The sequence below is a fragment of the Electrophorus electricus genome, chromosome 4 (genome assembly GCF_013358815.1).
Source record: "Electrophorus electricus isolate fEleEle1 chromosome 4, fEleEle1.pri, whole genome shotgun sequence".
Taxonomy (NCBI): domain Eukaryota; kingdom Metazoa; phylum Chordata; class Actinopteri; order Gymnotiformes; family Gymnotidae; genus Electrophorus; species Electrophorus electricus.
Genome location: NC_049538.1, coordinates 10,778,977 through 10,792,320, shown reverse-complemented (window position 1 = coordinate 10,792,320; position 13,344 = coordinate 10,778,977). Strand labels below are relative to the sequence as shown.

Below are 13,344 nucleotides of genomic sequence, written 5' to 3'. Positions count from 1 at the left end.
ATTATGCTACCATTATTACAAATAAACCATTCCATCTGAAATATGGAGTGTGTGTGTGCATGTAAATGTGCATTTTTACATTTTATTTTATTTTTTCTAAACATGCCCTTAAATGGAATTGGTGACCAATTCACATCTGTTTCCGTATATGTGTAGCAAAGACTGCAATCCAGTAACAGCCACAGGCAGCGGTAATAGCCACAGTCAAACTGGCATAACTTGCACAGTAGTATAGATGCTTGTATACACCAATATGACAGAATTTCCAATTAATCACCAGTAGTTTTCAAAAATAATCTTGTGTGTGTGTGTGTGTGTGTGTGTGTGTGTGTGTGTGTGTGTGTGTGTGTGTGTGTGTGTGCATGTTTGTGAGAGATGTAGGAGGTGGCTGAAAGCAGCGGACAGGAAACAAAAGGGGAAAAAATATTACTGGGTTAAAAAACCCGTCTCTCCACGCTGAGCCTGCGACCTCCTCCCCACACCCGCTGCCCTCTGTGCGCATCTTCACCTCCATCTACGTCACCACGGTTACAGGAGGGGAGGCTCTCTCCCTGCTTGCTCATCGTGAGACCCAAAATCACCAAAACTGGGCCACAGGGTTTTCGATCAGAAAAGTGTTCCTAATATAGCATTTATAACAGCCAATCAGGCTGCTGCCGTTCAGTACCGGGGGGAGTTCCTTCGGTGGGGATGAGCTTGGAGCTTCATGCAGATCCGGGCAGGTGGTGCTGGTAACCCCCCTCTCGACGCTCACGGGCTGTCGAAGGCGCAGAGATGCGTGTGCGCTCGCCAGGCAAGCCGGCGAGGGGAGGGGTGTTTGGCATGCAGAGGAAGCGTGCCTGTGGGAGCTTTATTTCGGTGGACTAGCTTGGAGCTGCTCGCCTGCCGTGTGCGAGGTGCGATGGAAACGCATCTCGAGATGCCAGTGCAGTGGAGGTGGTGGCAGCACCATGAGCCACAGTCGGCCAGTCCGGTAGCAATCGACAGAACGGACTGACCCTTTAATGTGTGTGTGTCTGCACGAATACCTTCTCTTCCAGGAGTGTCAATCGGTGTTGGATGTAACTATTTGCCCAGATGGGACTGTTTCCACGGAACGGGGACATGTCCATCTCCAGGGACATGCCTATGGCCCTGCGGAGACCAAAAGACCCAGTTTGACACTCTTGGCTTCAACTTAGGGATGATTTGAATTGGATATTAAACAGTCAGACACACGTTAGGTTATCAGGCATCGTCAGACACGTATTATCAGACATTAACAGACATGCACGAGGTTTAATGTGTATGGTTTTCCACCCCAGACTAGATAAGCTCCGTTTTGCGACCCCTCTGCTCTGACTCGGCTCAGCCTTGCGGTTGGAGAAATCACTGCAATATATGACTGTCCAGCAGGTGGCAGTATACTCTTAGCCTGGGTCCTTATCGAGCCTAGGAAGTTGCATGACCCCTACTTCCCCCTCTGGTTCGTATCGTCTGATCCAGAATGCCGTGTCTTATGGTGACCTCAGCGCCCCATCCAATGTTTCCTACGCCCCAAGGGCTCTTTACTCCTCTGCAAAACCCAGCAACGCGAGTGGCTGAAAGGATCCCCATCCACCGACGCCCACTGCCCCGGGGAATCGCGCGTCGTGGGGGACGTGTAGTCCGAGGACAGGAAGCTTCCGAAGGGACATGGGAGTCAGGACTCCAGCATCCTTTATCTTTAGTCCATGCTTCTGGAAGTCGGCGCTGCTCTGCTGTGGGTGGAGCTTGTGGGGAAACTCGCTTCTCCAGTTCTTCTTAGGTTTATTTGTTTGTTTATTTATTTAAACTAGATTTGCGTAGAACTGTTAGAAGACGACATAATCCCCACAGCCTGCCAAATCTCCCCAAACCTAAGCAGCTTTGACCTCCTCTACGATCTGAGCCTGTATGTCATGTATCGGAGCAGACAAACTGATTTAGGATCAGTTTTCCCAACTACTACGTTTGCACTTATTAAGACGGGAGAGCTAATGCCTGATCCCAGCGTCTTCCATTCAAGTCGGAAGGCTTTTGTGAGGAAGACCTTTTGTTATCCAGGTATTGTTGGTGCTGCAACGTTCTGAATTTAAACGTAGTTTTAAAATGTATGATTTTCACGGACAGTGTGGCTGAGGTGCAGGCTCTGTTCTGGATCCTTTAGATTGCGATAGACCGTCCCTACTGAAGCCCTCCAGAACTGAGCAAACGCAGCCTGTCGCTTCTGTTTATCTATTTGGGGCATGGAAGCCAGGATCTGCTGGAGAGCTGACACTGTCGTCATCGTGTGTGTGTGTGTGTGTGTGTGTGTGTGTGTGTGTGTGTGTGTGTGTGGGAGCCCCAGGTGGACGACTCGTCTTTTGCAAATCTTTTTGCCCACAACACACAAACACATGCACACACACTTGCGCTCTCTCCTCCTCTTTCACACATACACACACATGCTCGCACACCTCACTTTTCTCACTTGTTTCTCAGACACACATGGAAGACCACCCCCCCCCCACACACACACACACACACACACATAGCCCAGCCTCACACTTCACTAAGTGGCCCTAAAAATAAGTCTCCATTTCAGCTGTAGCCTCAACAGTTGTCATGTGACCGTGGCCGAAGAGACTAGACAAATCTGCGTTTCCCACACAGGTGTCGGCTTTAAACGCATCACCGGTGCGCTTCCTGTTTTGGGGTTTTGAACAATTACTGCATTTGGTTTTCTATCTTTTTATTTAATTGCTAAAATCAGTGAATTAGGACTATGAGATCGACATCGTAAAAATGGAAGCGTTTGTGTTGTGCTTCTTCACGTGTTCTCTGTGGCCGTGTGTTGGTCAGTAGTGGTCTGGGGTGGCAGCTCGGAGCTCTGCTCCTGGAGCACTCCTGCCTGTGCTCATCAGGTGCAGCTCTGTCATGCCCTCTGGTTAAAGGCAAGGGCGTTCTTTATCTATCTCTCTTTCAGCTCACGCGCCTCTCTCTCTCTCTCTCTCTCTTATCTGCGATGGCATTACCCACACGTGACCTCTTCCCTCACTTTGTCCACGTGAGCGTTGCTGCCTTACACTCTCAGCTCTCACGTGCTCTGAATCTCATTCCTCCTCTTACTCACCCATTCAAAAAAAACAAACAAAAAAAAAACCAAACCTTTTTTTTGGTCAGCGTTCCGCAGCACGACCCCGTTCCCTGACACAACAACGGACGCGCAGTGTCACGCCACGTGCCAGCTCCGACCTTACCATCACCTACGCACGGGAAGAACGCTTTGCCTCGGCGCTGAGCAGAACTCTGGCCCTTCTCCTGACAGGCCGCGACTCTCCGCTCACACCTGCTGCCGTGTTATCCCTACAGGTCGTGTGTAAGTGAATGTCCTGATGATGAGGCGCTTCATTTGAGCCAAGTTAGCTGTTGGTCAGATGTGTCTGCCGGGTAGGAAGAGCCCTCCTGCTGACCTTCACATAATAGCCACGTAATTGCTGGTCAATGCACTGTACAGGCAATACATAATCGCATATTTATGTCTCATATTCTGGCGCATGTGTAATATGACCTGTGTGACCTGCCTATAGGGCAGCTGTAGTTAATTTTCACAACTATTCTTCTTCTTTCTTTGTTTTAAGCAAGAATTAGACTAGAAAGAGAAGGGTAATGGGTAAGAAAACTCTGTGTGTGTGGCTTTTGGCACTGTTTTGCTGTGCAATTGCAGATGGCCAATTGTCTGTTCACAGCGGTGGGCGCTCAGAGGTGTGCGAGCATGGTGGCAAGCCTACCTCCCAAGTCCGCTGGTCGATGTAACAGTGGAGCGCTCTGCTTCATTTGTGTGTGTGTGTGTGTGTGTGTGTGTGTGTGTGTCCAGGATTTGTTTATCCCCGACCTCTTTAAATAACCTAATCTTAGCTCCCCAGGGACTCTGTTTGCCACGTTCTGTTTGACTTTGTGAAATATCAAGGGTCCTGGAGTCGAGGGGACCGTGGTTTCTACACATCTTAGCAGTGCCAATTTGCAGTCTCACTGATGTTTCAGCCATCTACGCCCCGCCCCGTTATCTCCCACTCAGTGCGTGCTTTGGGTTCCACCCAGTGACTCCTCCCCCTGCTGGCTGAGCCCGCCTCTTCTGGGTGTCCACTACCCCCGGCTCCTCCCCTGCTCTCGGATCTTCCGCATTAAACCCAACTCCATAAGAGCCATCGTGGAGTCCTTTTTTCTCTGTGGGACCACCTCCACCATTCACCAGTTTGGCCCATCTGAAAAAACAGCGCACACGTCACAATGGTGCTGAGACTGAGAGGGCGCAGGAACGTCCCACCAGGAACAGCCTGGTGGGACTACAGGTCAATTTTGGCCGCCTGTATTTTAACGCAGATCCACGCAAAACAAATTATAGTCGTTGATTTACGTAAGTGCTTGTGCTCTGGAAAATCTACAAATAGAAATATAAAAGAGGTAGCTAGATATAAATAGATTAGTAACCTGTGTAATCTGAATAATCTGTGTAATCTGGATGCTCCTGATGAGTGATGAGTGCTGGTGGACAGTGCTGTGAACTCGGAGCTCTGGCAGGTAGACTTTAAATGATTTCAGGATCCAGGACTGCTGATCTTAAGGAACGCGTATGCAGTCGGATCAAACTCCACACAGCCAGCAGTTGTACGTGTAAATTCAACCCAACTCCTCACTAATCGTTTTTAGATGCAGAAGTATAGGCCTCCACCCACCCCCTCGCACACACATTCACAGTCATTAGAAAGAGGTGTCATGGCAACTCGACATCTACAGAGCACATACCCGAAGCACAGAATGACCTGTTCGAAGGCGGACATGCCATGTGTGGATAGAAGTGTTTTGCGATGCGTAAAAATGAGAACGTGATGAAAACATCATTATTTTCAGTTGCTGGAGCAAATCGATTGAAGCAGAAAGCTCTGTAGTGCTCGCGTTTTGCATTTAGGCCAAGAAGCGTTTGATTTTGGCACTTGGTCCAGTGAACACCACAGTTGGTCAGTGCTGTGGCAACAATTTGGGTCAGTTCAGGCAATTAAACCTCTTGCTTGTCAGTCCTGTGCTGAAGCCTTTGTAATTAACTCCACAACGTCAGCACACATAGCGCAACTTCCTTTTTTTTCCCAGAGTTCAGTAATTAGGACCTGAGATGGTATTTACACTCACCAGCTACTTTATTAGAAAGTGTAAGGTAGGTGTTGTTTGTGTGAGGTGGGGCGATGAGTGCTAATCGCATGCTCAGACAGGCTGGCCACTTGGGTGCTGCTGTGTGGGCACTGTGCATGTCTAAGGGAAAAGTTCTCTCTCTCTCTCTCTGTGTCTCTCTGTGTGCATGGGTGTGTGTGTGTGTGTGTGTCTCGCTTTCTCTCGCTCTCTCTGTGTGTGTGTGTGTGTGTGTGTGTGTCTCTCGCTCTCTCTGTGTGTGTCTCTCGCTCTCTCTGTGTGTCTCTCGCTCTCTCTGTGTGTGTCTCTCGCTCTCTCTGTGTGTGTGTGTGTGTGTGTCTCTCGCTCTCTCTGTGTGTGTGTGTCTCTCGCTCTCTCTCTGTGTGTGTCTCTCGCTCTCTCTCTGTGTGTGTCTCTCGCTCTCGCTCTCTCGCTCTCGCTCTCTCTGTGTGTGTGTGTTTGTGTCTCTCTGTGTGTGTGTGTCTCTCTCGCTCTGTGTGTGTGTGTGTCTCTCTCTCTGTGTGTGTCTCTCTCTCGCGCTCTCTCTCTGTGTGTGTGTGTCTCTCGCTCTCTCTCTCTGTGTGTGTGTCTCTCGCTCTCTCTCTCTCGCTCTCGCTCTCTCTGTGTGTGTGTGTGTGTGTCTCTCTCTCGCTCTCTCTGTGTGTGTGTGTGTGTGTGTGTGTCTGTCTGTCTCTCTCTCTCTCTGTCGGTTCTTGTGCCCTGTCTGATCTTGGTGTTGTTCGTCAGCCGCCGATAACCTCATTGTGGCTGAGCCCCTCTTTAGTCACGCACCCACCGGCTCTCAAAGAGGAACCGAAAGGAACATCGATTTTTTTATTTTTCCCCCTCTCTCTGTTTCTCTCGTCTCTTTTTTCCCTTTATCCTTCTCCCCTATCCGTGCGTGCGTGTGTGTAAACCGTGCACGAAGGTAGCACAGCGCCGTGCACATCTCTGCTAAAGAAAGCACTGTAGTGCTTGTGCGACAGACGAGCTCTCCCATCGATCGCGTGGTAGGACAGCGGCAGAAGCACACCAACGAGACGTGACGAGATCGCTCCCGAACGCTGCCACGTCCCCTCCGCGTCTGCATGGTGTTGGATTAGAACCTCGGGCAAGCCGCACACGTGCTGACAGCCAACCACTAAAGGCTACTGCCGCAGGCCCCGCCCCTCAGCGCACCCCCCCCCCTCATTTGCATGTTACCCCTAGCTGTACACGGATCTGTACATTACACCTCCCACTTTACCAACCCAGCCCCGCCTCCTGCCAGAACATGTGTGTTATAGACCACCATCGCTGGATAAGAACAGGCTGTGGGCAATGTTGGTGTCTTCAGGCTTGTTCAAGAAACACACACTCTCTGACACACACAGCACCATAGCACTTAATGCAAATTAATGACTAGTACAAATAAAAGTGTAATACATGAAAATAAAATATTAATGAAAATGTCTCAATATCAATAGCAGAAGGCCATGAAGTGTCCAGCACAGACCATGTAGTGCTAAACTCTACTGACAGTCAAACTCAGAATCCTGGACATGCGTCCCGCTAACCGTGAAAATCCTGGACATGCGTCCCACTAACCGTGCCCCAAAAACTGGAACACTGGCGTGGGACCACACCTCCCCCTGCACCCTGCTCCAACCCTGCAGCACGCGCCACCTGAGCTGGTTCGTCCCCCTGGACTGCTCGTCTCCTGCCCGCAGTGCTTGGCCTTGGCGGCCGGCCTGTCAGGTGTCCCCCGTCGGTGTGGGACCACGTCCCTGCTCGCTTCAGGATATTGGAAACTGTTTGACTATTTAAACAAATGCTTGTGATGTCTGTAAGTGTAAAGCAAAAGGTTAAGAAAAGCAGCCTAAGGCAATCTGTCACTTGATGAAAAAAGCATGAAAAGAAATATTTTGTGCCTAACCATTACAACTCAGGACTGAACTGCAGCTTTTAACCATGTTAAACTTATCTCTGTTCACCTCATAAATTGGCACTTCTTAAGGCCCTGAACAGTGAAGTTGCAGAGGACAGAGACGTCGCGTCTCCGAGGCACGCGGCGTTCGCAGGGATTCTCATTGCTCTCTGGAAATGGGAAACGATTAGAAGGTTTAACTCGGTGTGGGTTAGGACCCAAACGCTCTGATTGCGTCCATTAACTAGTGCTGTTAATCGTCCATTATTGCCTTCCGTAGTTCTGGAACCAAACCTGCCCCTACGATCCAGATTTATTCACGTGTAACGGACGGCGTTCCTATCTCCGCCTCTCCCGTTCAGCCTCCGTCGACTGATTGCAGGAAGTCGCTGTAAACGGAATGTTACGGCTTTCGCATCCCGTTTAAGCATGGCCAACACTAAACTACTGTGCGCGCTCCCTCTCCCGGAACAGAACCGAGAGAGACAGACAGACAGACAGGGGGGGAAAGGGGAGACGACGAGAGAGAGAGAGCGCGGAAGATGAAAGGAGAGAGAAAGAGGACTGAAGAGAGGCAGAGCGGTGAAGAAAACGGCAACACTAAGCGCGAGAGATGATGAGCTCACCGAGAGCCAGAACAGACCAGTCCTGGCTCCGTTGCGTAATCCCCCTTATGCCACTTTCATGGTGCGGAATGCGCTCGCAGGTAATTAATGTGCATCGCCATGGAGACGAGCGTGTCCTCCGGCAGGCGTTGGGGAAGGTGCGGGCTACTCCAGCACAGCGCTCCCTCTCTCTTTCTCTGTCGTAGTTTAAAACGTGCCAAGATAACAGCGCAAAAATAGCGCTGGGGACATTTCAAAGTCGCGCGATTTGTGATTCACCAAGCACCTCGCGGCCGACCTGTGACGCGGCGGGCGGAGGGTCTTACGGAGCGCGCAAGGAAAATGCACATTGTGGGTTTTAAAACACTTCGTTGTTGTAAAAGAGGCGTTGGTACAGTTGTTGCACAAAAATATATATATAATAAGCCTGCAAGGTGGCTGCAATTCCTGGTTGAGGCTTAATTAAATAAGCGAAGTGTTGCGAGAATTTCCTTCTCAGCCCCTATTTGGAGTGCTGTTTTGAAGGCGTAGGACGAGTGCTGTCCTAGATCGTCCCAGGCGTGATCTCCTCACCAGCCTACCCGAGCAGACTCCGTGTGATGGTCACACTACGTAAAATGACTGACAGTCGGAGGCAGACTTGTTTGGAGCCATCAGCAGTGAGGAATGAGGACTCTCACAGACATTTTAGCCGCAACTACGCCATCCGTCTATACCAACCGTATTAAAGAAGCTCAAATGATGGGCTATGGACAGCTCGATACCAGCTGAGCTCCCTGGACCTCATCTCTAACTTAGTGTAGTCTTACAAGGGATTTCCTTAGATCTGTGCCCTCCCGCCGGTTGCCCTGAGAGCGCAGTAATAGGTCTGTCTGTCTGGTTGTGTTTCCTACTGAGAGTAAGAAGTGGTACTTCCACGGTGAGGGCGTCAGTCTTGTCACTGGCCCTATCATGCCTTCCTTATTAGAAAGGTTACATTTATTGTAAACCATTCCTGCACATAACAGATCGAGCTAAGTCCACCCGTTAAACAACTCTATTTACCAGAGACTACGGACACACGACGAAGTGTGTGAGGAGCGGTTAGGCATGAAATGGCAGAGCGGGGAGGTGATTACTGCCAATTAGGTCTCCATTGCTAGACACAATCTCCAAGTTCAAGAGGCGGAGACGTTTTTTTTGTTTTGTTTTTTTCCTTTCCGGCGCCTTGTGACAAATCAGTTCCATCACCACGTCTCTTGTCATTGCTAAATAGCTGTCTGTTCTGCTTAGCTTACGGTCCTCGCGTTCCAAAATGCCCGATGATAAGGACACACACACACACACACACACACGTCCCTTATTCTTATTTAAATCTGCGTGTGGGCTGTTGATGGCGGCGCGATAATCGACAGAAGCGACTGTAGCGTTCCACCGGGTTTTGAAGATGGTAATTATTCGTTGTTAATAGCTGTTTTGGTTTAGGCTCTCCAGGTAAGAGAATGGTGCGTGACACCGTCACTAGAGGACTGTGTGTGTGTCTGCGCCCTGCTAACCTCATTTATCCAGAAAAAGACATACGGACAAACAACGGGAGACTCTCTCTCTCTCTCTCTCTCTCTCTCACACACACACACACTGGGCAATAGAAACAGCTGAGGCCACAGTCAGGTGCCCCTCCCCCCGCGCAGGTCTGTGTGTGAGAGCGAGAGCGAGCGAGTGAGCGAGAGTGTCTGGCTCCTGGGTCGTCAGCTGATGACCTCATAGTGGCTGACCCTACAGAGGGTGAGGAGGGCGCGTTCCCGCGCTGGCATTATATAAGAGATTGTAAGGATTTCGCATCCATTCTCCATCTGTGTATCAGGCTCGTGCCTCGTTGCGCATATTCTAACGTGACGACACCTAGCCACGTGAAGTAATATGATGCATTATGACCAGTTATGACCATGATGAGTGTCTTTAGCCAAAAACACAAGTTCGTGCATACATAGCATGGTAACCACACCTGGTGACAATCGTAAGCATCTTCCAATGGTGTGCTCCGTAAATTATAACTTATTTATTAACCCTTTGCTTCGGTTGCCATAGGGATTGGAGCTTGTGTTTGAAAATTAACAGCTGTAGCACAGTTTCAATGATGCCTGTGCGCATTTCCTAGTGGACCGCCGCGAGACTGAGATTAGGTTTTAAGCGAACATCTGCGTGACGACGGTGCAGACCGGTCACTTAGAAGAGCAAACTGGCGATAATTCTGCATTAAGGGACCACGGGAAAGAGACGAGGATCAACTGTCTTCACGTCGATCTCTTACGCCAAAGTCTCTACGGCCTGGGTTTCGAACGCTGAACAGCAAAGTTGGAGTTAAAGCCCCTTATGTGTAGGATGAGGGCTGATGGATGCGGTTAATGATTTGCACGTGCTTGTTTTTCTGTGACGTCTGAGGGTTGCTATTTTCTCTTAAAGACGCGCGCATCTCTGTCACGGTCACGTAGCCCCTCGGGCAGCTTGCAATTTCTCCGTATTGACACGTTGGTTTAGCTGGTAGATTCTAGCCATCTCGCCCATCTCACGCCTTCATTTCTACACTGCGTAGGCTAGTTGCAATTTAACCGTCAGCCCGACGTCGGAGGCACTCCCGCACTAAAAACAGCTGCGAGACACTTTCTGACACGTCACGTGCACCCGTCAGAGCCTGAGCCTGTACGTGAAACGCGCCGCTCTGAATCGGTGCACGAGCACTTAAAGGACGGCGAATCACGGAGCAGCGCGTTTGCCCATTGCCTCATACATGTGGCCGCGTAAACCAGCCATACATGGGATTGGATGAAGGGAGAACGTTGAGCAAGAACTGGATTGGGTGAAATGAACAGTCAAACTTGTTGACTCTGATACTCCGCTTTTCCGCTCTGACTCGCCTAATCTTCCCGCAGTAGAGGAGCTGTCCACTAGTGTCGGTGCTGAATTGGTCTCCGAGTCGCCTTTGTTGTATAACGACATTGTATGAAAATAGTATAAGCCATTGCTTACTTTTAACGAGTTGTGTTTTTCATGAGTTTACTGTAGTGCCGTTATTTGTTTTTTTTTTTCCCTCTGGACCACTTTGCGTTGAGTGCGTGCTTGAGTCTTTTTTTTACGTGCGTAAAGAGACATTTACATTTGGCGCGATGGCTTTCATGGTGAAGCACATGATCGGCGGTCAGCTGAAGGACCTCACCGGAGGCTTGACGGACGAAAAATCCGACGGCGAAAAAGGCGAGGCTTCAGCGAAAGGAATGACACAAGAGGAGCTGGAGCTGTACCAACAGCAGCTGGAAGAAGAGAAGTAAGTAAAGCACGTTGCTCGTCTTCTGGAAGAAGAGAAGTAAGTAAAGCACGTTGCTCGTCTTCTGAAAGGGTTATCCACCGTATTTAGTTTGCTTCAGTTTCTCAAAACAATGAGTAAAAGAATATATTTTGCTTTGAAAGTTGATCGGATCTTTTTTTTTTTTTTTTTTTTGGTCGAACTTAATGACTCTGAATTAAGAGTTTAGACTGAACTAAAAGCGAAGTGACGCGCGCTTTTGCGCATAACTGGAATAGTGTTTGTGCAGCTGTCGTTCTCGCTTAGGGATGTCTCGCGGTGGCACCTTTATAAATGACTTCGAAAATGAACTCTTTAGCATGTTTTAATGTGCTGCTACACATTAATCGATGACTTTGTGTCAATGTTCTTGGTTCAGTTTTGTTATGTTTTTTTTAAAGAAAAATAAGTAAATGTTAAGTTCTACACTTTACCTCAAAATGGGTATCTAGAGTAAGGCACACACAAAAATGTGCCGTGCTGATGCTGTGGCCGTACGGCGGGGATGCAGGGACGACGACACACCGCGACTCAGATGAGTATGCGGCACGGAATGCGCCTCAAGAGAAGTGGGCTGTCGCTCCAGGCTACCTCACGGGAGTCTGTCCAAACAGTGGGCTCCGTAAATCCAGCGAGAGTTTTACTCGAGAGATTTTACGCACATCACGACTTTCCATCAAAATCCCTGCGGGAGACGCTGTTTCAGCTGCTGGAAATAGACTCTAAGTGTTGGTTTTCTCACCTTATTTCTGAAGCTTTTGTCAAGAGAAAAGCAGGTTTTAATCTCCATCCAGGCTGGCCACGGAGAAACCGAGGCGTACAAAGTAGTAAATCTAGTAGTTTCCATCCATATACAGACGTCCATGTTATGCCTTTAAATTTGGATTTCGGGTCTGTCCTAAATTTGTAGTTGATTATCCGTTGGGTCAGACACGGTCACCCTAGCCTCAGTTCAGATGTTGCTTTGTGAATAGGTCAGGCGGAATAGGCGATAGGACCGTCCATACACATCCATACACACTCCCCTCCATGTTCTCAGTAGAGAGAGCATGACACGTAGCTTGGTATTTTCACTTCAGTGACTGGCATTTATCAGTGGAGCGCTCGCGTTTCCAAAGACAGCCTTTCTCTTGTAGAGCCGAAACGGTACCATTTACGAGACGGGGGCAACATTCTACTTGAGTCTTTAAAAAAAGCGCATGGAACATGCAGGGATTTACAACCCCAAACGCAGAAGGGGATCTTAGACCCCAAGCACATGTTCATTCACCAGACACTTAACTTTCGTATCATTATATGTCAGATATGTCCCATATTTGTCCCATGTAGATATATTTAAAAAATAACAGCGGTGCTGTGGCGGGAGGGTGGCCGTGACTCTTTACCTTTTAATAGTTAGGCTTCATGTGGCCAGGGCCACATTACAAAATTCCCTTTTTTTGTTGAAACTTTTCTCTTGTTTCGTCAGCTCCATATCATCTTCTCATTCAAAATAAACTAATGGTTTTAGAGTATCGTATCGTTCCTTTGTCAAGATCAAGACATTAATTCTGTTCTGCATGTGTTCTTTATTAATCTTATTATTTAATTTGAGAAAATATGTGATGACCTGATCGTAAGTTCCAAGGGCAGAGGTTCCTTTTCTCGCTCACTGGCTCTACTCTGCCCTCTAGTGGTGTCATGGGAGCACGTCACCACCACCCTAGGCAGAAAAGATTACAACCAGCAATTCCATAGTTACGAACTGCCAGATCAGTGCAGACTAGCTTAAAGGGCACAAAAGGCGAGGATGGCAGATGCCACAGATCAGGTCATTGGCCCAGTTGAGCCTTAGTGAGTGTGCTGACCATGTTATCATCGTTGGGGTCGCTGTTAGGAAATCAGTCATGGCGTTCCCAGACGCTGCTGTATTTGTGTTAACAGGCGGGTCTGTTTCTGTCTGTAACAAACAGTATTCACTTTCCTGTCACCCTCGTCACAGAGTTGGGCTTTGGACTACAGTCTACTAACCCAAACAGTAGATTCAATGATTATTAAAATGATCAATTTGAATTTAATTTGGTTTATTTAGAAATTTGGTCATTTTTGAGTGTAGGAAGGAACCCTGCATATGAATGCATTGCGTGGGAATGAGATGGTACTATCTGCTTTGGGAACTAGTGTAAACAGCTGCGGTAAAAGAGTATATTTTTAGGCAATGTTCACAACCCAGTTATAGATTTTTAAAATTCTGTAACATGTGAATATTAAAATAGGCTTTGCACATGCAATGGTAGGACACAAAATGGTGAGTGTGTATGTTGCAGCAGGAACTGTGGCAGAGAATTTAAGATGGCAGCTGGCAGTGTGCT

At 48.6% G+C, this 13,344-nt stretch overlaps 1 protein-coding gene across 2 annotated transcripts in view; it reads left to right on the top strand.

Moving 5' to 3' along the window:
* Nucleotides 1–387: 387 nt before the first annotated feature.
* cplx3b (complexin 3b) overlaps nucleotides 388–13,344 on the top strand; it is a 15,299-nt gene continuing 2,342 nt past the window's right edge. The window contains exons 1-2 of one of the 2 annotated variants that reach the window (XM_027021584.2): nucleotides 388–2,064; nucleotides 3,163–3,358. In XM_027021584.2, coding sequence (XP_026877385.2) covers nucleotides 1,920–2,064; nucleotides 3,163–3,358 — 341 coding nt within the window. In that variant the 5' untranslated portion in view covers nucleotides 388–1,919. Of the gene's footprint in view, nucleotides 2,065–3,162; nucleotides 3,359–9,158; nucleotides 10,976–13,344 lie in introns of those variants that run through there. The other variant, XM_027021590.2, reaches the window with a different exon arrangement.